Genomic DNA, 24,294 nt, shown 5'->3' with positions numbered 1-24,294 from the left:
GTGGATGACGGGGCAGGCAAGAAGAGCAGGATGATGATGATGATGATGATGATGACGACAGGTGGATGACGGGGCAGGCAAGAAGAGCAGGATGACGATGATGATGACGACAGGTGGATGACGGGGCAGGCAAGAAGAGCAGGATGTGTCTGTGGAACCAGCCTGGCAGTGACCTGACCGGCATGTTGGCTCGATCCGAAAAAGTGGTCACTACCTGTGAGCAGGTGTGTGTGCGGAGGGGGAGGGACGGGTTACACGTGTGTGTGTGTGTGTGTGTGTGTGTGTGTGTGTGTGTGTGTGTGTGTGTGTGTGTGTGTTCATTTGTGTGTGTGTGTGTGTGTGTGTGTGTGTGTGAGAGAGAGAGAGAGAGAGAGAGAGAGAGACAGTATGTATCTTTGTGTATCTGTTACTGTGTGTTACTGTGTGTATCTGTGTATCTGTCGTGGTGTATGTGGGGTGTGTGGGCGTTCGTGTATGTGGGCGGGTGGTTGTAGGTGTGCAGGTGAGTCTGTAGGTGAGTGTGTGTGTGTATGTGTGTGTGCGCGCGCGTGTGCGTGCATGTGTGTGCGGGCGTGGGTATGTGTGGATGTATGTGGGGGTAAGGTGTGTTTGTTTGTGTGTATGGGTGTGGTTCTTGTGTTGGGATGGGGAGAGAGGGAGTATATATGGGGGACCGGTGCAGATGGAGAGGAGTGTGACTGAGTGTTGTCTGTCGATGTCTTCTGTCTGTCGATGTGCTGAAGGCGCAAACGCAGGCTCACATTCCATGAATAGAAAACTTTCAGTCAGGCAGTGGGTCAGTCAGGCAGTGAGTCAGTCAGTCAGTATGTCTCAGTCAGGTAGCGGGTCAGTTATTTGGTCAGTCAGACAGTGGGTCAGACAGACAGTGGGTCAGTCAGTCAGACAGTGGGTCAGTCAGTCAGACAGTGGGTCAGTCAGTCAGACAGTGGGTCAGTCAGTCAGACAGTGGGTCAGACAGACAGTGGGTCAGTCAGTCAGACAGTGGGTCAGTCAGTCAGACAGTGGGTCAGTCAGTCAGACAGTGGGTCTGTCAGTCAGACAGTGGGTCAGACAGACAGTGGGTCAGTCAGTCAGACAGTGGGTCAGTCAGTCAGACAGTGGGTCAGTCAGTCAGACAGTGGGTCAGTCAGTCAGACAGTGGGTCAGTCAGTCAGACAGTGGGTCAGTCAGACAGTGGGTCAGACAGACAGTGGGTCAGTCAGTCAGACAGTGGGTCAGTCAGTCAGACAGTGGGTCAGACAGACAGTGGGTCAGACAGACAGTGGGTCAGTCAGACAGACAGTGGGTCAGTCAGTCAGACAGTGGGTCAGACAGACAGTGGGTCAGTCAGTCAGACAGTGGGTCAGTCAGTCAGACAGTGGGTCAGACAGACAGTGGGTCAGTCAGTCAGACAGTGGGTCAGACAGACAGTGGGTCAGTCAGTCAGACAGTGGGTCAGTCAGACAGTGGGTCAGTCAGTCAGACAGTGGGTCAGACAGACAGTGGGTCAGTCAGTCAGACAGTGGGTCAGACAGACAGTGGGTCAGTCAGTCAGACAGTGGGTCAGTCAGTCAGACAGTGGGTCAGACAGACAGTGGGTCAGGCAGTCAGACAGTGGGTCAGACAGACAGTGGGTCAGACAGACAGTGGGTCAGTCAGTCAGACAGTGGGTCAGACAGACAGTGGGTCAGTCAGTCAGACAGTGGGTCAGTCAGTCAGACAGTGGGTCAGACAGACAGTGGGTCAGTCAGTCAGACAGTGGGTCAGACAGACAGTGGGTCAGTCAGTCAGACAGTGGGTCAGTCAGTCAGACAGTGGGTCAGTCAGTCAGACAGTGGGTCAGACAGACAGTGGGTCAGACAGACAGTGGGTCAGTCAGACAGTGGGTCAGTCAGTCAGACAGTGGGTCAGACAGACAGTGGGTCAGTCAGTCAGACAGACAGTGGGTCAGACAGACAGTGGGTCAGTCAGTCAGACAGTGGGTCAGACAGACAGTGGGTCAGTCAGTCAGACAGTGGGTCAGACAGACAGTGGGTCAGTCAGTCAGACAGTGGGTCAGTCAGTCAGACAGTGGGTCAGACAGACAGTGGGTCAGTCAGTCAGACAGACAGTGGGTCAGACAGACAGTGGGTCAGTCAGTCAGACAGTGGGTCAGACAGACAGTGGGTCAGTCAGTCAGACAGTGGGTCAGACAGACAGTGGGTCAGTCAGTCAGACAGTGGGTCAGTCAGTCAGACAGTGGGTCAGACAGACAGTGGGTCAGTCAGTCAGATAGTGGGTCAGACAGACAGTGGGTCAGACAGACAGTGGGTCAGTCAGTCAGACAGTGGGTCAGACAGACAGTGGGTCAGTCAGTCAGACAGTGGGTCAGACAGACAGTGGGTCAGTCAGTCAGACAGTGGGTCAGTCAGTCAGACAGTGGGTCAGACAGACAGTGGGTCAGACAGACAGTGGGTCAGTCAGTCAGACAGTGGGTCAGTCAGTCAGACAGTGGGTCAGACAGACAGTGGGTCAGTCAGTCAGACAGTGGGTCAGACAGACAGTGGGTCAGTCAGTCAGACAGTGGGTCAGACAGACAGTGGGTCAGTCAGTCAGACAGTGGGTCAGTCAGTCAGACAGTGGGTCAGACAGACAGTGGGTCAGACAGACAGTGGGTCAGTCAGTCAGACAGTGGGTCAGACAGACAGTGGGTCAGTCAGTCAGACAGTGGGTCAGACAGACAGTGGGTCAGTCAGTCAGACAGTGGGTCAGTCAGTCAGACAGTGGGTCAGACAGACAGTGGGTCAGACAGACAGTGGGTCAGTCAGTCAGACAGTGGGTCAGACAGACAGTGGGTCAGGCAGTCAGACAGTGGGTCAGACAGACAGTGGGTCAGACAGACAGTGGGTCAGTCAGTCAGACAGTGGGTCAGACAGACAGTGGGTCAGTCAGTCAGACAGTGGGTCAGTCAGTCAGACAGTGGGTCAGTCAGTCAGACAGTGGGTCAGACAGACAGTGGGTCAGTCAGTCAGACAGACAGTGGGTCAGACAGACAGTGGGTCAGTCAGTCAGACAGACAGTGGGTCAGTCAGACAGTGGGTCAGTCAGACAGTGGGTCGGTCAGTCAGTCAGTGGAACAACTGACTTGAAAGTGAACTGAAAATATACTGCAACTGTACCGATTAAAAAAACAAACAAACCCACCGGTACTGAAGACGATGACTGCAACATAGATGACGACACACGCCGACTGCCGCGATGCAGCCTGTGACCAGTGTTAAAGACGTGACGAGGATGACAGTGTCCGTGATGATGATGATGATGATGAAGGTGGGGCACGGGTGTTGATCGACAGTTGCTGGGAGGAGAGGTGTACCACTACCACACCAAACTGATGATGAAGGAGCCGTTCAGCGGGGGCAGGTGGGCGTGGCACCAGGACTACGGGTAGGCCATGGAACATCGTGTCGGGTGTCAGTCAGTGTCGTGTTGTGTCGTGTCGTGTCGTGTTTGTCGTGTCGTGTCGTATAGTCAAAGGCCCCATGGCCTTTTACGGCCATCGGGGTGGTGAATTCATATCCAGTGTATCCAGGACTCGGCATAGGAAGGCGAGGCCCAACCCTCTCCCTCTGGACAAACCGAGGTCCCGTGTGCAGCACTCACTCGGCGCACTGAAGAAGAACCCATGGCAACGAGAGTGTTGTCCTCTGGCAAAATTCTCTAGATGAAATACACTCTGACTGGTACACAACAATCATATGCATGCACTCAAGGACTGCATGGCTAAGCGTGTTGGGTTATGCTGCTGGTCAGCCATCTGCCTAGTAGTTGCAGTGTTGCGTATGTGGATTTGACCGAACACAGTGACGCCTCCTTGAAAAACTGAAACTGATGATGATGATGATGATGATGATATAATATTAACAATAAATATGAAGGGAAATGTGAAGAAAAAGATGATAATATAAAATAAAATAATAATAATAATAATAAAATTAAGCTAAAATTGATGATATTAATACTGATGACATTGACTATAGTTAAGATGATAGTGAAGAACAAGGAGAAGGAGGGGGAGGAGGAGTGTGAAGAAGAAGATGATGATTATGGTGATGACGATGACGACGACAGAAGCAGAAACAGCAGCAGCAGTAACAACACCATTACTGCTGCAGATACTGGTACCACAACACGTGTCTGTTCCCCAACATGATGACAGTGTTTGTTGCTATGGACGCCTGTCGTCAGGACAACGGGTGTTTGCAGGTGAGTCTTTCTCCATCCCGAAGCTTGCCAGCATGCGCGTGCGTGCAAGGCTCGTGCATGTATGTGTGCGTGAGGGAGCATTTATTCATTCATGTGTGTGTGTGTGTATGTGCACGCGCGCGCGCGCGTGTGTGTGTGTGTTTATTTTGTATGTACGCGTTTTTGTCCGAGTATATGTGTGTGTTCATGTATATGTATGTGCATGTGTGTGTGTGTGTGTGTGTGTGTGTGTGTGTGTGTGTGCGCGCGCGCGCGCGGATATGAATGTATGTGTGTACGGGTGTGTGTTGCATAATATGTTAGCTATATGAGTGTGTGTTTATGTGTATATGTGTGTACGAGTATGTGTGCGTGTGTGTATGTGTGCGCGCAAGCCGGCGCTTTTGCGTGTACCTTTGAAAAGGTCCAGTGCCCTCAGAAAGTGAGGGAGACAGCATCTCTGCCGCAGGTCATGGAGGGGTCACACAGGTGCGGGAGAGTGGACCACGTGATCAGCGGCGACCAATCAGGAGCGGACACGGAGCGCGTGGAGTTCCTCAAACAACGATTCCCCACGCTCTCCGTTGAACTGGAGCCCGGTTGGTACCCACTCTTTGTCGCCTGGCTGGCTGGTTGGTTGCTTGTTTTGTTGGCTGACTAGTAGGCTGGTTGGTTGCTTGGTTTGTTGGCTGACTAGTAGGCTGGCTGGTTGCTTGGTTTGTTGGCTGACTAGTAGGCTGGTTGGTTGGTTGGCTTGCAGGAGAGGAGGGATGGGGTGGGCTCGGCCGTAAAGCCGGGTTGACCCAGAACAACGCCCCTACACATCCCCCTTCCTTTTTCAATAGCTTGATTAAACCCGGGGGTAATTTTCAACTGGGAGGAGTCGGGGGAGTCAGTGGGGCGGGGGAGAGGATGATCTTGACAAGCGACAAAAGACCCCGTGGGGTCATTGATAACCAGCCCAGAATGACCCCGGGATGAATTCCAGCAGGGAAGGAGCGGGGGGCGGGGAGGGAGGGTTTGAGGCTGACACACTGACGTCTTTGTGCACACTGTGTCTCTTCCAGGCGACGCGCTGTTCTTCCACTGCAACCTGCTGCACGCCAGCAGTCAGAACGAGGGCCCCAACAGACGCTGGGCTCTGGCCGTGGCCTACAACAGGGCCGACAACGACCCCGTGGTCACCCACCACCACCCGCACTACACCAAGCTCAACAAGGTGGGTCACTTGCCCCGCGGTTTGCCGCTGGACGAGTGCTGGGTTATGCTGGGTGGGTTCGAGTCGAGCTGAGTCCGGATCTGGGTTCGGGTTGTGCCGGGTTCGGTTCTGGGTTCCTTTATGATGGGTTCGAACCTTGATCCTCTCCCAGACCCCAGTCCGCAACGCTAATCACTTCGCCACTGGCTGCTGGTTGATTCTCTCATACTTTGTTAGTTTGTGTCGTTGAATTGAGCTCTGTCTCTCTCTGTCTCTGTCTACGTCTCGTCTCTCTGTCTGTCTCTCTACGTCTCGTCACTTTCTCTGTCTGTCTGTCTGTCTGTCTCTCTCTACGTATCGTTGTCTCTCTGTCTGTCTGTCTCTCTCAGAGCATGAACGAGCTAAAGAGCGCATAATAGCAGTAATGACAAACTACTACTACTTTTACTGCTACTACTACTACTACTGAGTTCGGGGATGAAGGTGATGAAGAAGAAGATGATGATAATGATGACGATGATGATGATATCATCAACAACACTACGACCATCACTCATGATAGTGAAGACGGTGACAACGACACAGCTGTAGTAACAGCCGTGTGGCAGATAATAATGATGATGACGATGACAACACTGCTGTAGTAATAACAGCCGTGTGGCAGATAATAATGATGATGACGATGACAACACTGCTGTAGTAATAACAGCCGTGTGGCAGATAATAATGATGATGACGATGACAACACTGCTGTAGTAATAACAGCCGTGTGGCAGATAATAATGATGATGACGATGACAACACTGCTGTAGTAATAACAGCCGCGTGGCAGCTTAATAATTATGATGACGATGACAACACTGCTGTAGTAATAACAGCCGCGTGGCAGATAATAATGATGATGACGATGACAACACTGCTGTAGTAATAACAGCCGCGTGGCAGATAATAATGATGATGACGATGACAACACTGCTGTAGTAATAACAGCCGCGTGGCAGATAATAATTATGATGACGATGACAACACTGCTGTAGTAATAACAGCCGTGTGGCAGATAATAATGATGATGACGATGACAACACTGCTGTAGTAATAACAGCCGTGTGGCAGATAATAATGATGATGACGATGACAACACTGCTGTAGTAATAACAGCCGTGTGGCAGATAATAATGATGATGACGATGACAACACTGCTGTAGTAATAACAGCCGTGTGGCAGATAATAATGATGATGACGATGACAGCACTGCTGTAGTAACAGCCGTGTGGCAGATAATAATGATGATGACGATGACAACACTGCTGTAGCAACAGCCCTGTGGTAGGTAGATGATGATGATGGCGATGACATGACGACGACAACGACGATGAAGATGATGGCTAAGACAACGACGATGACGACGACGATGATGATGACGACGATGGTGACATTGCTGACAGGTCCCCAACTCCGCCATTGTGGCCAGCGCTGAGGAGTGGGACGTGGCCCACAAGGACTTCTTCACGACAGCCGTGTTCCGCAAGCAGCAGGACGTGATGAAGGGCAAGGACAAGTACTGACACACGTGGATCCCGCTGGTGTCGTCAGTGCAGGGCTGCTGTTAGTCCCTCCACAAACAAATAAAATACATCACAAAGTGTAAAGGGTTTTTTTGTTTTTGTTTTGTTTATTTTTTTCCATTATTTATTTATTTTAAAGATTATTATTAATATTATTATTATTATTATTATTATTATTGTCATTATTGTTATTATCATTAGTAGTATTATCATTATTATTATTACTATTATATCATTATATTATTATTATTATTGTTGTTGTTGTTGTTATCATTATTATTATAATTATTGTTGTTATCATTGTTTGTTGTTGTTGTTGTTCTTTGTTTGTTTCTTTTTTTTTTTTTAATCATTATTGTTTTATGGAAAATACAATGTAACCAAAATTCATGTTTGACAAAAAGACCGTATTCCTCAGACTGAGAGGAGAGAGAGAGAGAGAGAGAGAGAGAGAGAGAGAGAGAGAGAGAGGAAACCATCAAAAGAAAAAGTAGTCCCATATTTTCCTAATCAGTGTTTAAACTCCAGCACGCTGTGGTGAAAACAAAACAAAACGTGAGGATGGATTTTGTACAGTGTTCAGAATACAACAAGTGCAGTTTTCAAATAATGTGAAAGGTGGTCCGGGCTGCTGGGACATCACAGGGAGAGGGAGTAGTAGTATTTATTTTTGTCATTTGCTCCTGACCCATATTACAATTATGTCAGAACTAGTTTTCGTGTTTATAGTTTGTTCTCCACCACCAACCCCCCCCCCCCCCCTTTTTTTTTTCTTTTTTAAATAATCAGAACTGGTTTTCGTGTTGACAGTTTGTTCCCGACCCTTGTCACATCGGGATGTAATCAGAAGTGGTTTTCATGTTTATGATTTATTCCAGACCTCCATACCATATATTCAGTGCAAGTTTTTATGCTTATGGTTTATCCTTGACGTCTATCACATATATTCAGTGCAAGTTTTCATGCTTATTGTTTGTCCTTGATCTCTATCACATATATTCAGTGCTAGTTTTCTTGTTTATGACTCGTTCCGGAACGCTGTCACATATAATCAGAATCAGGTTTATGTTTGATAGTTTATTCCAGATCCCTGTCACATATAATCGGAACTAGTTTCATGTTTATGTGTCATTCCATGTCTCTGTCACATATTCATTAAAAACAAACAAACAAACAAAACAAAAAAATAACAACAAAAAACAAAAACAACCCTCTGTGACCGTTAATGTCGCGTTCCAGCCCACTGATCTAAAAATAGATCTTTTAGATCAGTGGTCCCAGCCCCTCCAAGTACAGAGGGCTGATGTCGCTGAAATACGACCAGAACTGGGTCGGCTGTCCGCGAGCCTACTGCTCTTAATTTTCGGGAATCCCCAGGTGTTCTTTCAGGGTCAGAATAGGCCATATATCGTACAGGTCACAGGGGAATCCCCAGCTGTTCTTTCAGGGTTAGGATAGGCCATATATCGTACACGTCACAGGGGAATCCCCAGCTGTTCTTTCAGGGTTAGGATAGGCCATATATCGCACAGATCACAGGGGAATCCCCAGCTATTCTTTCAGGGTTTGGATAGGCCATATATCGCACAGATCACAGGGGAATCCCCAGCTGTTCTTTCAGGGTTAGGATAGGCCATATATCGTACACGTCACAGGGGAATCCCCAGCTGTTCTTTCAGGGTTAGGATAGGTCATATATCGTACACGTCACAGGGGAATCCCCAGCTGTTCTTTCAGGGTTAGGATAGGCCATATATCGTACACGTCACAGGGGAATCCCCAGCTATTCTTTCAGGGTTTGGATAGGCCATATATCGTACAGGTCACAGGGGAATCCCCAGCTGTTCTTTCAGGGTTAGGATAAGCCATATATCGTACACATCACAGGGGAATCCCCAGCTATTCTTTCAGGGTTTGGATAGGCCATATATCGTACACGTCACAGGGGAATCCCCAGCTATTCTTTCAGGGTTTGGATAGGCCATATATCGTACACGTCACAGGGGAATCCCCAGCTATTCTTTTAGGGTTTGGATAGGCTATATATCGTACACGTCACAGGGGAATCCCCAGCTGTTCTTTCAGGGTTAGGATAGGCCATATATCGTACATGTCACAAGGGAATCCCCAGCTATTCTTTCATGGTTTGGATAGGCCATATATCGTACACGTCACAGGGGGATCCGCAGCTATACTTAGACACCATCTTTTCTTTCCTTCTGACGACAGAGAGTGTTGCATTCTAAAACGACTAGTGGTGAAAGAGTACTAGTTACGTGTGAACACGTTTCTTCTGTGATCAAAGTAATGTATACAAATGTTGTTGTTGTTGTTGTTGTCTTGAATAGCTTATTTCGTTTTGTTTCGGTTTGAATTTTTTCCCCTCTTGATGTTGTTTGGAGTAACTTGTTTGCACTACGTGAGTCTATGTACCTTTCTTGTTTTGGGTGTGTGCGTGTCCGTGTGCACTTCCTTGCTTGCTTGCGAGCGTGCGTGCGTGTGTGTGTGTGTGTGCCAGTGTGTGAGTGTGTAGCGTGGTAGGAGTGAGGATGGTAGATATCAGTAATTCGATCTACAGCCATCACTTTTATCAGACTCCGAATAACTTTATCGCCTCAGTAAGAAAAATCAATCGTGGTGAAGTCTGAACACTGGCAGGCTGATAAAAATGGGCATACCACATATGAAACAAAAACTCACTCATCTACAAAAACAACACACATGAGGCCGCTGCTTCAGGGTGAAGGTCATTTAATTCCGATAAACGTTGATTTGATTTGATATGGTTATAACGCCCATCCTCACTCGGAGGCCAAGCGATAAGTGCTTTACAAACTCGGGGTCATTTGAACAACCGTTTGCCTATCTGGATAGAAGTGACGGCTGCCACTGGGCGCTCATCGTTCGTTTCCTGTGTCATTCAATGAGATTTCACACAGACATGTAACACTTTACATGTATGACCGTTTTGTTTATTTACCCCGCCATGTAGACAGCCATACTCCGTTTTCGGGGATTTGCATGCTGGGTATGTTCTTGTTTCCATAACCAACCGAACGCTGACAGGGATTACAGGATTTGTATTTGTATTTCTTTTTATCATAACAGATTTCTCGGTTGTGTGAAATTCGGGCTGCTCTCCCCAGGGAGAGCGCGTCGCAACACTACAGTGTGTGTGTGTGTGTGTGTAATGTGCGTATGCACACAAAGGGGCTTCAGGCATAGGAAGTCGGCACGTATCTTGGCATTTTCACACAACCAGTCAAATTATGCTTACTGCTTTCCAAGGCAAACGTACAGGAAGTGGGCTTTTCTTACATCAATGTCATTACGTCTAATAATTGAAACAATATCAAGATTGGACCACCTCAGTCTATATGTAATAATACCTAAAATCTAAGGGCAACTCAGAACTCTATTTTTCAAGGATTATGATTCTTGGCATGCCCTATTCTTACGAACTATCCTTACTGATCTACATCCACCACAAACAATACTAAAACGGGCACATAAGAAGGAAGTGGAAAAGTAAACACACACACACACACACACACACACACACACACAGATTGATTCATGATTTAAATGGAGCAAACAATAAAGAGTAGTAACTCTCTCCATGTGCAAGGTACTCTACTTCAAGTCAGTGCTGCTTATGCTACCGATTCAGCTGGCACACAAGTAACCAAAAGGTACATTGGAACAAACCCAGACACTGCATGCCTCAAAAAAAGGAAGCTCCTGGCTTGTCCTTATCATTTGACATGTGCACACAGCAGCAATGTTTTATAATCATTTATTCTCCTAACCTCATTATCCTTTCATTTCGAGTCGAGTACCTGACGAGGCAACCGTGTGTTTGTTCTGTATTGTCTGTATATTCTGTGTAGTATATTCAGGATTAAAGGACTATAAAAAGCTAAATTGTGTTTGCACATTTCTTCGGTCATTGCTGCTGTGGTGCACATGTCAAATTAATGCAAGAAGGACAGGCCCCGGGGTTTCCTTTTTCGAGGAAGTGTATGGGTTTGTTCCAATATACCTTTTATTTACATGTGTGAAAGCTGAATCGGTAGTCATGATAAGCAGCATCGACTTGAAGATGTGTGCCTTGTACATTGTGAGAGTTCACACTCTTTGTTGTTTATTAATCCTTTACTCGCCTAGCCTTATTATTCTTTCATTTTAAAAAGTAGCAAAACAAAATAACAAACTGCAGGCAGAAAAAAACAACAAACAAACAAACAAAAAAATGGGTGGCGCTGTCAGTGTAGCGACACACTCTCCTTAGGGAGAGCAGCCCGAATTTCACACAGAGAAATCTGTTGTGACAGAAAAGAGTAATGCAAATCTCGTGACAAGTTTTGGGACGGATTTTCAAGGAAAGTCGGGAGGGGGGGGGGGGGGGGGGGGGACCGAACCAACATAGAGGGAGAAGGGCCAGGGGGGATGGGGAGAGGTGGGGGAGGGGGGGGGGACCGAACCAACATAGAGGGAGAAGGGCCAGGGGCGATGGGGAGAGGTGGGGGAGGGGGGGGGGACCGAACCAACATAGAGGGAGAAGGGCCAGGGGGGATGGGGAGAGGTGGGGGAGGGGGGGGGACCGAACCAACATAGAGGGAGAAGGGCCAGGGGGGATGGGGAGAGGTGGGGGAGGGGGGGACCGAACCAACATAGAGGGAGAAGGGCCAGGGGGGATGGGGAGAGGTGGGGGTGGGAACGGCCGAGAACGTCCCCCGGGGGACGTTTTAGATTGAAGTGACCCCCGGGGGATTTGGGACACTGACAAGTCCCCCGAGGAACGATTTGGGACACTGACATAAAAGGCATATACACTCTCAGCATCTTTCATCACATGTCCAGCAGTATGCACTCCTCTCACACACAGATCTATGTGAGGTAAAACAAGCTTCAACAAGTTTACCTGCCACCAACAGTGACATACTATACTGTGCACCAACATATCACTGACCTGACCAATACAACTCTGAGTGTTCAACTCATGTTACCCGGCCCATCATACAGTAGAACTGTGTGTTACCATTGCCAAACAAATCTCCTGTTTGTCTTCACAAAGTGTCCCACTGACATTTAAGAAAATGTATGGAAATCATTACTACCAACATTATGACCATATCTGGTGAACAGCAAACCATGTGTGACACATTGCAATGACCCATTAACCACATTACAATGTGTTTTCCCCTTTGAACAAAGAATACCACCAGCACATAACACAACTCCTACACATGTTATCACAACTACCAATAAGTCCAACATTTGTCCCATAACCTTGTTACACCCACGTGCACACACACATGAAAAGTCCTCAACGCGCACTGACAGTGTTAACTTGTAGATCTGTTCATTTCACACTTGTCCGACACCACCCAATATACATATCAAGTACTACATCAAAAGCACATCAAAACCCACATCTGCAACACACATACCATCTCCATGGCTTCTCATCCCTTAATCCTTACACTGTTTCCAGTCAGTCAACAACTGGCAATACACTGACATATATCACTTGTGCCAAAAATCATAACAAACTATTTTTAACAAAATAGTGAGGGGTGCCTGTCTCGAGTCATTCAAATCTGGTCTCCACATCCCATCTTCAACTGTTTCGACTGTTCATAGGAAGTCTATGGAGTCTTCCTCAATGTTATGGCATAGTACATAATAATATTGATTTGCCAACACACAGATGCCGGCCACTGAACAGAGTGTGTTGCTGTTTCAGCTTCGATCCAGTCAGGTCGGGCAGGAGGTTGTGGGACTGGTCGAGGAAAATTATGTATTACTTTTTTTTTGTAGGCTTGTGACAGGGGTCTTTGATTGGGGACAATGCTTATTTTGAACGGGTTTAAAACCTCCAATTGTTCATGTTGATCGCCGGATTAACTTAATACAGACAACCCACACAATAAACAAGCACGTGTGTGACGAAAATATGATTCTGAGTTTGACACACGCACAATATCTGTGTCTAGACACATTACTTGTGTGCTCCGTCAATCTTTGTCAGTGAAACTCAAACTGTTTTTGTCTATGTTAACATCTTATGCAGACCCTGACGCCACATTCAAGTCTCTCTCTCTCTCTCTCTCTCTCTCTCTCTCTCTCTCCACACACACACACACATAATATAAAATATTATATATATATATATATATATATATATATATATATATGAGACAGAGAGAGAGGACAAGACAAGACAAATTCTTTATTATTGAGGATAATAGATAAGCACTGGTGCGCTTCTTTTTTTTTTTTTTTTATCCAATCCCCGCCCTGAAACAGCCGGGGTCTACACTACACAAAACTACCGTTTATATATGTCATTGCATGCACTACACAATGCTACTTAAAGTCATAGAATGCGAATACTATACTACATAAAGGCATAAGCGTGGCCGGTAAAAATAACTTGACACACACACACATACACACAAAGGCACAAGCATGGTATTAATAATCGACACAAAAACAACAACAAAAAACAGAACACACACTCTCTCTCTCACACACACTGACACACGCATAAGCATTAGTACATTGCGGTGTATGTTAAAAAAAAATACTATACTAATGTGAATATAAAACAGTAATTCTAATAAAAATACACATAGCAATAACAGGGATGGGGGTGGGAGGGGGTGCTCATTGCCAAAAGGAAGCATAATTCAACATATAAAATAGTATCAGAATAAAAATGTCAGAAACTTGACCTAAAGGGTGTAGACGCCAATAGGTCGTTAAACTCCAATAGGTAGGTAAATGTCAGAAGTGAACGAGAGAGAGAGAGAGAGAGAGAGAGAGAGAGAGTAATAATGATTATTCGATCATCTTTCTCCTTCTGGTAGAGTTGAGTTTAACGACCTATCGGCGTGACGCCCTCAATGTCAAGTTGTTCGTGGCTGTGATCCCTCTTTCAACTGACAAGGCGTATTTTAGCGCTCATGTCACTCCATGCCTCGTTTTGGGAATGCGGGAAAGAACACTGAATCGAGTGACGTACACGATCAAATTGTCACTTGATACATTTATCTGAGTTACAATAAACATGTGTATTTGTAAATACAGACATATATTCAGTTGATTTCTATATTATACAAAAATTTTTTTTTTAATTGAATGCGATGTAAAATGACGTCATGCCAAAAAAAAGATCAGCAGTAAACCGGAAGTAAGAGAGAACACACATGTGTTACAAGGATTTCACAACTGCGAAGTGAAATCGGTTCTTATCCCGACTAGTCTGGTTCATTTGTTGACAATCGTTGTGGTTGTATTTGTTTGTCTCGTGAGCAGTACAGAGGGACTGTTATCAAGAGCACAAAATGCCGAAGAAAAACAAAGGAAAGAAGAACAAGGACGATGACTGGAATGACGAAGAGGCAGAACAGAAACTGTCGGCCCAGATGGAAAACTTGGAAGCTGGAGACGAAGACGACGGGGAGAAGAAAAAGAAGAAAAAGGCAAGACACGGCGTTGATTAATATTATACTGAAAACTGTAATGTATTAGCCTATAGATAATTTATTTCAACCATCTTCTCCACTATAGTTGCCCATTACGACAGTGTGTTGGGGGTAATAGCGAAGAAAGGGAGCTTTGGGGGATGCACTTTGTATTGTACTTGTAGTTGGGTAAAGTGATCTAATCCCGACCGATTCTGTCACATGCTTTGGTTCTTATGGCATTGCTGTCGATGGACAGCATACCTATTTGATTCGCAGTCAGTAACTTCTGTGAGGCTGTCTGTGATTGAATACAACGCCTGTCGTGTTTCAATGTGCTGTTTTTAGTTCTGCAAAAGCTGGTGTGCTTGATCTGAATTATCCGACCACCTTGATCAAAACGTGACTGATTCAGCCACTTGCTTTGGTTCTCAAGACATTACTTACTGTCGACTGACAGCAAGATAAAAAGAAAGACTGACAGACACAACACTTTCACACACAGAGTCACAGACCATAGCACACACATGCGCGCGCGCGCACACACACACACACACACACATGTATAAAATAAAGACTATGTCATATCTGAACAATAGAATGGTGGATCTAACCGTGACCGATTTTGTCTGCCACTGCCTGGACAAACGGTAGCCTTGAATTGAAACCAACTGAAGTGTGATGCAATCACTTCCTAGACTCATGTTCTGTTCATAGGTATGTGAGATGAAGCTGGCAAATCTGTTTTTTTTTTTACATGGTCACATGACACTTGCCAAACCAGTGCGTTGACGTCACAGCGATTTGTTGCCAAAACTGTCGTCCGGTAACTCGCACACACAAGAGACTTTTCATGCCACTCTGCATAACAGCAGTTCAGGTTCCCATGATGTTCTGATGATCGGTTTATTCTGTTGGTGAACCGAACAAGGATTCCCCGAGCTGCTGCCATGAATAGATTGACATGGCTAAGCATGGGTTTAGATCAATGAAAAATCAGTCAGGATTAGATCACTTTACCTTAAGTTAAAATGGTTATGTTTGTGTCCGACTATGATCATCAGAACCTCACAGAAGGCAACTGCTGTCCCAACTATCTCAGTATCTGGGTTAGAATTGATCCCTGGAAAGTTCCGTGCCTGACACTAAGACTAGTAAGAGCCAGTGCAATCTTGGTTCCAGTTTGAGAAACTGTGCTGACCTCTCCATACACCCCAAACTATCTGCTAACTATGCATTGGTATATAATTATTATCTTTAAAAAAAAAAAGAAAAGAAAACTGAACATTGATACTGGGATATCAGCTGATCTCTTCATCTTTCATCACCATTGTATAGGGTGGATATGATATATATATATATATTATAAGTGTGTGTGTGTATGTGAGTGTGTGTGTATGTGAACTGTAATGAATACATGTGTATGCGTTTGTGAGCGTGTGTGTGTGATATAGATCTATAAATGTCTGCATCAGTACATGTGGAGATTTTATACACACACACACACACACACACACACACATATATATATATATATATAATTATATGCATCATCATTCGTGTATACATGGAATGATGTGTGTGTGTGTGTATATATATATATATATATATATATATATATATGTATGTATGAATGTGTTGTACATGTATTGTGTGTGTGTGTATGTGTGTTACTGTATATGTGTGTGTGTAGCTCTCTCTGTGTGTGTGTAACCTGTGTGTTGCTGACCTGATGAGTGTGTGGGTTCAGGACAAGAAGGCCAAGAAGAGCAAGATGGACTTGCTGAGGGAGGACATGGCCAAAGCAGAGGAGCAGAAAGAGAACGGGGAGGAGGAAGAGGAGGAGCATGTTCTGGAATTCAAACCTCCTCCGAAGGCAGTGGCAGCTGCTGCACTAGAGGAAGATGAGGAGGACGGAGAAGAGGAGATGTATAACTCTGACGTTGAAGCAGAAGCCAAAGGTGAAAATTATAAACAATTAACCAGAATTTCAGACATCTGAAGTTTATCACATGTCTTTTTGCTCGTGTAGTCAAGGTCATTGGGACTTAGTAACCGGTCACATCTGTAGGCAAATGAGTGAATGTACGCATGTGAACGCTATTGTGCATACATACGCATATGTAGATCTTTGAATCAGAGTAGAAAACTTACTAAAAGCAATATTTTAAAAAAAGCGTATATACTATATAATACACACATGCACACACACACACATACATTCACATACAGATACACATGTAGATATAGATATCTAGATACACACACACACACACACACATACACACACACACACACACACATACATTCACACACATGCACTGATGTAGATATAGATATCTAGATATATATTTCATGTGTTAACCATAACATGGCTCTCTGTTACTACAAATGTATGTCATATGTTGAGCATAACCTGTCTCTTCTCATGTGTTAACCATAACCTGGCTCTCTATACTGTTGATATATGTGTTCAGCATATCCTGTCTCATCAGTACTTAATGTATCGTACATGTGAAGGTGACCCCAAAAATACATTTCTGTGTTTGCATAACTTGTGTATACTGATCTATAGATGTGAGGGTAGAGGGGGAATGACCCAGGCCACCCCTCCCACCACTCCCCCAATATAATGTGTGTTAACCATAGCTTATATGTGTATGTCAACATATGGGGGCCAAAAATATATAAGTTGTGTGTTGAATGTATCCTCTGTCTCTAGATATGCTTATGCTCTTTATGCTGATAATAGAAAATAAACAAAAATTGAAAATGAAAAACTCTGACTGACCAAGCTCAGTGGAATGTGTGCTGTCAATGGAGTGAATATGCCTGTGTTTGCCGCCTGATTACAAAGTAATGAACTGCCCTTTGTCACACAAAAGGTCTCAAGTTGGCCATCAGGCTTTGTCAACTTTACTGGTTCACTTCTTCCTCATCATATTCTATTTCTTCATCCTTGAAGTAAGTCTGTGAAGAATCATTGGGGGTCGCTCTGAACTGTTCCCCACATAATCCAGGCCGGTCGGTTGTGAGTAAATTCCTGGGTTTCTGCAAATGGTTTTCCTACAGTCCATGTGCAGTTTTGCAGTGTTGTCAGTACTTCATTTTTTCTGTATTCCCCTCCATCTCCCGGCCTCAACAGTTCTTTTGGAGGATTTGTTTTGGCAAGGTCAGCAGACCTTCACATGATGCAGTCAAATGTGCTGCTTGATGATTTGGCACTTGTTCATTGATGATGTGATCAGTATATATGATGTTCAGTATCTTGTGTTAAGACCTTGTTTCAAATTTCATTACTTGAATTTTTCTTTCCAAATTTGCCATGAGGGTACATGTCTCGCTTGCATAGGAAGATGGAATATTCCAGTGCATGCCAGAGTCTGATCTATGGAGATGTTACTGACCTTCCATGTAAAGGTTTTTTTATTTTTAGTCTTTTTTTCTCGCCAGGGATCTGTGTTATGAAATGTTGACATTTCTACATAGTGCTGTGTCATGTACATTGTTAATTCATTGCTGGTGTTTTTATTCTTAGCACAAGAGGCAGAGGAGGCGAAACCCAAGATGAGCAAGAAGGAATTAAAGAAAATGAAGAAAAGAGTAAGTCATGATGATTGTCATCCCCCCCCCCCCCCCCCACCCCTTCCCCAATTTTATTTGTTTTCCTATGGAAGTGGATAAATCTACAGAATTTTGCCAGGGACACCACTTTTGTTGCTGTGGGTTGTTTAATGTGCACAAAGTGCATGCTGCACACAGGACTTTGGTTTATCATCTCATCCGAATGACTAGCGTCCAGACTACCGCTCAAGGTCAAGTGGAGGGGGAGAAAATACTGGTGACTGGGATTTGTACCAGAGTACTCAGAATCTCTCACTTCCTAGGAGGAGACTTTACCACTAGGCCAACAGTCCATGTTGGTTTTGTATGTTGAAGGCAACATTCTGCAAATGAAACAAAACAAAACATTGGTGAAACAAAATGAAGTCTGTGTATAGTGCATGGAACATTGCACAGTCCTGGTCATTGACTGTTTCTTGAGGAATTGAAGTTCTTTTGAATGCTTCTTTAGTTCTTAAACTAGCTTCTCTTTTTTCTCTTCATGTGTGACTGTCACTGTCAGTGTGGGTGCGTGCATGTATATACATGTGGGTGTGGGTGTGTGTGGTTGGTGTGCACAAGCATGGTTGTGTTTGTGTATGTGTGATTGTACAAGCCTGTGGTGTAAGTGCACTGACCCTTTGTGTGTGACTGTGGCACAAACACACTGCCCAGTGTAGTGTATGACAGTGGTGCAAACACTCTGCCCAGTGTAGTGTATGACAGTGGTGCAAACACACTGCCCAGTGTAGTGTATGACAGTGGTGCAAACACACTGCCCAGTGTATGACAGTGGTGCAAACACACTGCCCAGTGTAGTGTATGACAGTGGTGCAAACACACTGCCCAGTGTAGTGTATGACAGTGGTGCAAACACACTGCCCAGTGTAGTGTGTGACAGTGGTGCAAACACACTGCCCAGTGTAGTGTATGACAGTGGTGCAAACACACTGCCCAGTGTAGTGTATGACAGTGGTGCAAACACACTGCCCAGTGTAGTGTATGACAGTGGTGCAAACACACTGCCCAGTGTAGTGTATGACAGTGGTGCAAACACACTGCCCAGTGTAGTGTATGACAGTGGTGCAAACACACTGCCCAGTGTAGTGTGTGACAGTGGGGCAGACACACTGCCCTGCCCAGTGTATGACTGGTGCAAACACACTGCCCAGTGTAGTGTATGACAGTGGTGCAAACACACTGCCCAGTGTAGTGTGTGACAGTGGTGCAAACACACTGCCCAGTGTAGTGTGTGACAGTGGGGCAGACACACTGCCCTGCCCAGTGTATGACTGGTGCAAACACACTGCCCAGTGTAGTGTGTGACAGTGGTGCAGACACACTGCCCTGCCCAGTGTATGACAGTGGTCCAAACACACTGCCCACTGTGTGACTGTGTGCAAACGGATGGACCCAGTATGTGACTAGTTCAAATGCGCTCACACTCTTTGTAATTGGTACAAAAGCACTGACCCTCTGTGTATGACTGTGGTGCCAGCTCACTGACTCAGTGACTGTGTATGTAACTATGATGCAAGTGCACTTGCCCTGTGTTTGTGATCGTGGTGCAAGCACACAGACCCTGAGTGTGTGATTATGGTGAAAGCTCACTAACCCTGCTGTGTGACAGTTGTGCAAGCACACTGACCCTGTGTGTGTGTGTGAGACTGTGGTGAAAGCGCACTGACCCTGTGTGTGTGACTGTGGTGCAAGCACACTGACCCTCTGTGTGTGTGTGTGTGTGTGTGCGTGCATGTGACTGCAGGCCCAGTTTCTCAGTGAACTGGAGGAGGAGGGTCAGTTCAGTGTGTCCCAGGCTGACCAGTCAGCAAAAGGAGCCGTGCTGGAGAACCAGCTGGACATCAAGGTATGTCAGTGTTGGAAGCTGTGTTCTTCTTGATACTTGTAGTAAGTGCCTTACCTCGGTCAGAGACCAAGCCCTAAGTGCATTATGAGCACAGAGAGTCATTCACCAAAAGAGGCTGCATGCCTAGGTAGCATCGACAGACAGCTGCTGCCTTTTGAAGGCGCTCCTCATTAGTTTCCTGTGTCATTTGATCAGGTTTCAGTTGCACGCACGCAGTACATGTATACACACACACACACAAACACACACACAAACATACAGAGTAGATTTAACTATGAAATTTTGCCAGGGATAACTCTCTTGCGGATGTAGTTCTTTCACGTTTTGTTGTTATTGTTAAACAATAATTGTTATTTGTCATTATCAATACTATTGTATTGTTATCAATACTATTTTCCTTCATTGCAGGTGGAGAATTTCTCCATTGCCGCTCGAGGCAAAGAGCTTTTTGTCAACGCCTCTCTCCAGATTACACACAAGAGACGCTATGGGCTGGTTGGACCTAACGGGTGAGATGATAATGATATATTTTATTGATATTGTGCTTTTTCTCTAACAATAAGAAAGCTCATAACACTGCTAAGATAAGTCGTATTAAAATGAACACAATACAGAGAGATATGTTTATGGCAGAATTGTGTGGTGTACGTCAAATGAATGTACTTTGTGAATGAAAAACAGTTATGAGTGCATGAATGCGCACAAACACACATGTGCGAATATATGTATGGATTTAAGCATGCACACACACACACACACACACTGACTCACACTGACTTCAAAGTTTGATACTGTGGTCATAATGACAACACTGTGCATGAGAAGTCAATGAAACATGGGAGAAACGTTAATTTCTTAGTTAAAGCTGAACAACAGCAGACTGTGAAGAGAACACCTTTGATCTCATTGTGTTTTGTGCCTGTTGTTTCCTTTTCCATGAAATGAAGTGTTTTTTTTGTCTAAATTTATATGAAAAATGTTTCAGCTCCTTACCTACCTCATAAGGGCGCATAAATTGAGATTCTGAAAGGTTGGTAGCTATGGGTTTGGAGTTAGTGGAAGGATATAGCGGCTATGCCATGGTAGAATTGGTTAGGCATTGGCCCTCTGGTCTACTGTTGACCAGTAGTCAGGGTTGGAGGCCCTATTTCAGTATGGTGTTGTGTCCTTGAGAAAGATACTTTACAGTTGAGTGTATACTCTGATTTTTCCTCAGTTCACCTTGATGTCAGTGGGTACCTGATTTTGGTCAGGAAAGGTTAAACTGGTGGAAGAGAGGACTGGGCCCCTTGTTTCCATGCCAAGCCCTAGACACAGTGGGTATGGATTCACTACCCCTCACAGCTGTAAAATGGTTGGGGTGGACAGAAGGGATCAAATTTCATGTTGAATTCAGCCTGTTCCCTTACAGGTGTGCATTGATACCTACAGATGCTGTGTTTCAAGACTTTCTGTTTGGTGGCTCAGACATATGATGATGGATATTTTGCATGTTCAGGCATGGGAAGACAACCCTGTTGAAGCATATAGCCAGTCGAGCCCTCAACATTCCTCCCAACATTGACGTGCTCTACTGTGAGCAGGGTGAGTAAAAGCAGTCAACTTGAGACTGAGTCAACATCTTCCTGGCAGTGGAGACTGCCACCACCCCAAACCCCTAACAGTCCCGTTTGACCCTGCCAATACTGAAGACTTCGGCAGGAACTCACCAGAAACATGGAACTTGAAGTGGAGGGGAAATTGAAGCTGAGGTCATCATGAATGCAGGGCATGAAGGAGCAGGGCACATTCCTTTTCATGAATCATCACAGCATCAGCCAAACTTACGAATTTGAGCAACATTCCCAAATATGCGTCCGTGAAGTGGATGATTCTTGATTGTGTTGTCTCAGTCTTCCCACTCAAGCTCTTTGCACACATAGGAGCTGTCCACAGGCTAAAAAAAAAAAAATCCCAGTCTCTCATGGGGCTCGAACCTGCTTTCTCCCAGTCATCAGTCTGTGACTCTAACAACTGTGCTATGTGCAATAAAGATAGAGTAATCAGTTGTCATTGTGCTGTATCCTGATGTGCTGTTATTCCTTTGAGTTATTTCTTTGTGAGTAATCAGTGTTCATTGTGCTGTATCCTGATGTGCTGTGATTTCTTTGAGTTATTTCTTTGTGAGTAATCAGTGTTCATTGTGCTGTATCCTGATGTGCTGTGATTTCTTTGTGTGTTTCTGTGCCGTAACTAAGTGTGTACATGACTGCATGCAGGATACAGATGTGAAAGTGGAAAAGTCTTTGAAAAATGAGAGAACCATTTGCTGGGTGGGAAAAGTTGTGTAGAAATATGTTTTGCCCTTCAGGGTCTGGAAAAGTCATGGAATTTTACTAAAGCCCTTGGCTGGCACTGTTCACTAAGAGCTTATGTATTAAGAAAGATATAGATAGATAGATAGATAGATAGATACAAACAAAAAATGTGAAAATTTACTAAAGCCCTTGACTGGCACTATTCACTAAGAGCTTATGTATTAAGAAAGATATAGATAGATAGATAGATAAAAACAAACAAACAAAAAGTGTGAAAATTGAACATCAAAACAAGGATATCCTCCTATCTCTTTCAAAATTGGTGTAGCAGACATTTTTATTTTTATTTTCATTTTTGTAGTTTTGCTTTGTGTGTGGTATGAAAAAAAATGAGTCTGGTCTGGAAAAGGACCGGTAAAAATTGTGGAATTTGTTTGGTGACTATGTGGGGAGGAATCCTGGGTCACTGTCTTGTCTGAAAAAATTTTTAGTGTGGTCTGGAAAATAATATGAAATTTTGGGTCACATCTGTTCACTGTTGGCATGAAGTATTTTCAACCCATCCTAGAAAATGATATGGAGTTTTGTTGGGTCATGTCTGTGTTTCACTGTTTGGTGTGAAACATTTTCAGTCTGGTCTGAAACAAGTCTGGAAAAAGTGTGGAATTTTGTTTGGTCACATGTGACATATCAGGATATCTTTAGGTCACTGTTTTGTTGGAAAAAAAATCAGTCTGGTGTGAAATATGTCCGGGGATAAACTGTGGAAATTTGGTCACATCCGTTTGTGAATATTCTGTCTGGTCTGGAAGAAAAAGAAGGAATTTTGACATCTGAGGAAAACCTGGGCTCACTGTTTGGTATGGAAAATGTTGAGTCTGGTCTGAAAAAAAGAAAGAAAAAAAGGAGTACTGGATGTGAATGGTGATTGTGTTGGTCAGAGGTGGTGGCGGACAGCACGAAGGCCATCGACTCTGTGCTGAAAGCGGACACCAAGCGACTGGCTCTGCTGGAGGAGGAAAAGAATCTGACCCAGAAAGTCAATGAAGGCAACACCGAGACTGAAGTCAGCGACAGGCTGAAAGAGGTGAGGGAGGGGAAAGAGAGAGAGAGAGAGAGAGAGAGTGTGTGTGCTCTGTTGTGTTGTGTCGTGTGAGTTTGTGTGTGTGTTGTGTTGTGTCATGTGAGTTTGTGTGTGCAAGTGTGTGTTGTGTTGTGTCGTGTGAGTTTGTGTGTGCAAGTGTGTGTGTTGTGTCATGTCATCGTGTCATGTTTTGTTTTTTTTTGTGAGTGTGTGTGTGTGTGTGTGTGTGTGTGTGTGTGCAAGTGTGAGAGTGTGAGCAAATGTGTGTGTGTGTGAAAGTGAGTGTGTGTATAAGCGTGTATAAATGTTTTCTTCAATTTTACATCTTTCCACTTGTAAGTGACGTGGCTGTGTCTGTGTGTGCGTGCGTGTGTGTGTGTGTGTGTGTGTGTGTGTGTCACTGTTTTTGTGTGTCACTATATATGTGTGTAGAAGTAGTCTTCAATTTTATGTCTTTTCCCTCTTGGTGATTTGACTCTGTGTCTCATTCTGTTTGCGTGTGTGTGTGTGTGTGTGTGTGTGTGTGTGTGTGTGACTATATGTGCATATTTGTGTAGAAGTATTCAATTTTATGTCTTTTCACTCTAGGTGATATGACTCCTTGTCTATGTTTGTGTGTGTGTGTGTGTGTGTGTGTGTCACTGTTTGTGTGTGTCACTATATATGTGTGTAGAAGTAGTCTTCAGTTTTACGTCTTTTCACTCTTGGTGATTTGACTCCGTGTCTCAGTCTGTGTTTGTGTGTGTGTGTGTGTGTGTGTGTAGAAGTATTCGATTTTATGTCTTTTCACTCTAGGTGATATGACTGTGTCTCAGTCTCTGTTTTTTTTGTATGTGTGTGTGAGTGAAAGTGCGTATGTATGCAGTCGTTGTACACAAGCGATGGTCTTTGCTAAAGAAATAACCCAACATTTTCTGTATGCTGTTGCACGTCACTACACACAAAAGTAATGGTTTGTGCTAACGCAGCCCAACTAACTAACT

General features: G+C 44.8%; 2 protein-coding genes across 2 annotated transcripts in view; both read left to right on the top strand.

Moving 5' to 3' along the window:
• LOC143289837 (L-proline trans-4-hydroxylase-like) overlaps window positions 1-9,358 on the top strand; it is a 22,286-nt gene extending 12,928 nt beyond the window's left edge. The window contains exons 5-10 of the mRNA XM_076599018.1: window positions 114-224; window positions 3,335-3,426; window positions 4,155-4,245; window positions 4,694-4,823; window positions 5,292-5,443; window positions 6,869-9,358. Of these exons, the coding sequence (XP_076455133.1) occupies window positions 114-224; window positions 3,335-3,426; window positions 4,155-4,245; window positions 4,694-4,823; window positions 5,292-5,443; window positions 6,869-6,988 (696 nt within the window). The 3' untranslated portion in view covers window positions 6,989-9,358. The remainder of the gene's footprint in view (window positions 1-113; window positions 225-3,334; window positions 3,427-4,154; window positions 4,246-4,693; window positions 4,824-5,291; window positions 5,444-6,868) is intronic.
• A 4,822-nt stretch (window positions 9,359-14,180) lies between these two features.
• The window catches only part of LOC143289491 (ATP-binding cassette sub-family F member 1-like), a 29,120-nt gene continuing 19,006 nt past the window's right edge, over window positions 14,181-24,294 (top strand). The window contains exons 1-7 of the mRNA XM_076598476.1: window positions 14,181-14,478; window positions 16,211-16,421; window positions 17,999-18,063; window positions 19,829-19,930; window positions 20,339-20,439; window positions 21,429-21,514; window positions 23,169-23,314. Of these exons, the coding sequence (XP_076454591.1) occupies window positions 14,341-14,478; window positions 16,211-16,421; window positions 17,999-18,063; window positions 19,829-19,930; window positions 20,339-20,439; window positions 21,429-21,514; window positions 23,169-23,314 (849 nt within the window). The 5' untranslated portion in view covers window positions 14,181-14,340. The remainder of the gene's footprint in view (window positions 14,479-16,210; window positions 16,422-17,998; window positions 18,064-19,828; window positions 19,931-20,338; window positions 20,440-21,428; window positions 21,515-23,168; window positions 23,315-24,294) is intronic.

This window comes from Babylonia areolata, chromosome 14, assembly GCF_041734735.1.
Source record: "Babylonia areolata isolate BAREFJ2019XMU chromosome 14, ASM4173473v1, whole genome shotgun sequence".
Taxonomy (NCBI): Eukaryota; Metazoa; Mollusca; class Gastropoda; order Neogastropoda; family Buccinidae; genus Babylonia; species Babylonia areolata.
This window is presented reverse-complemented; position numbering and strand designations above follow the sequence as displayed.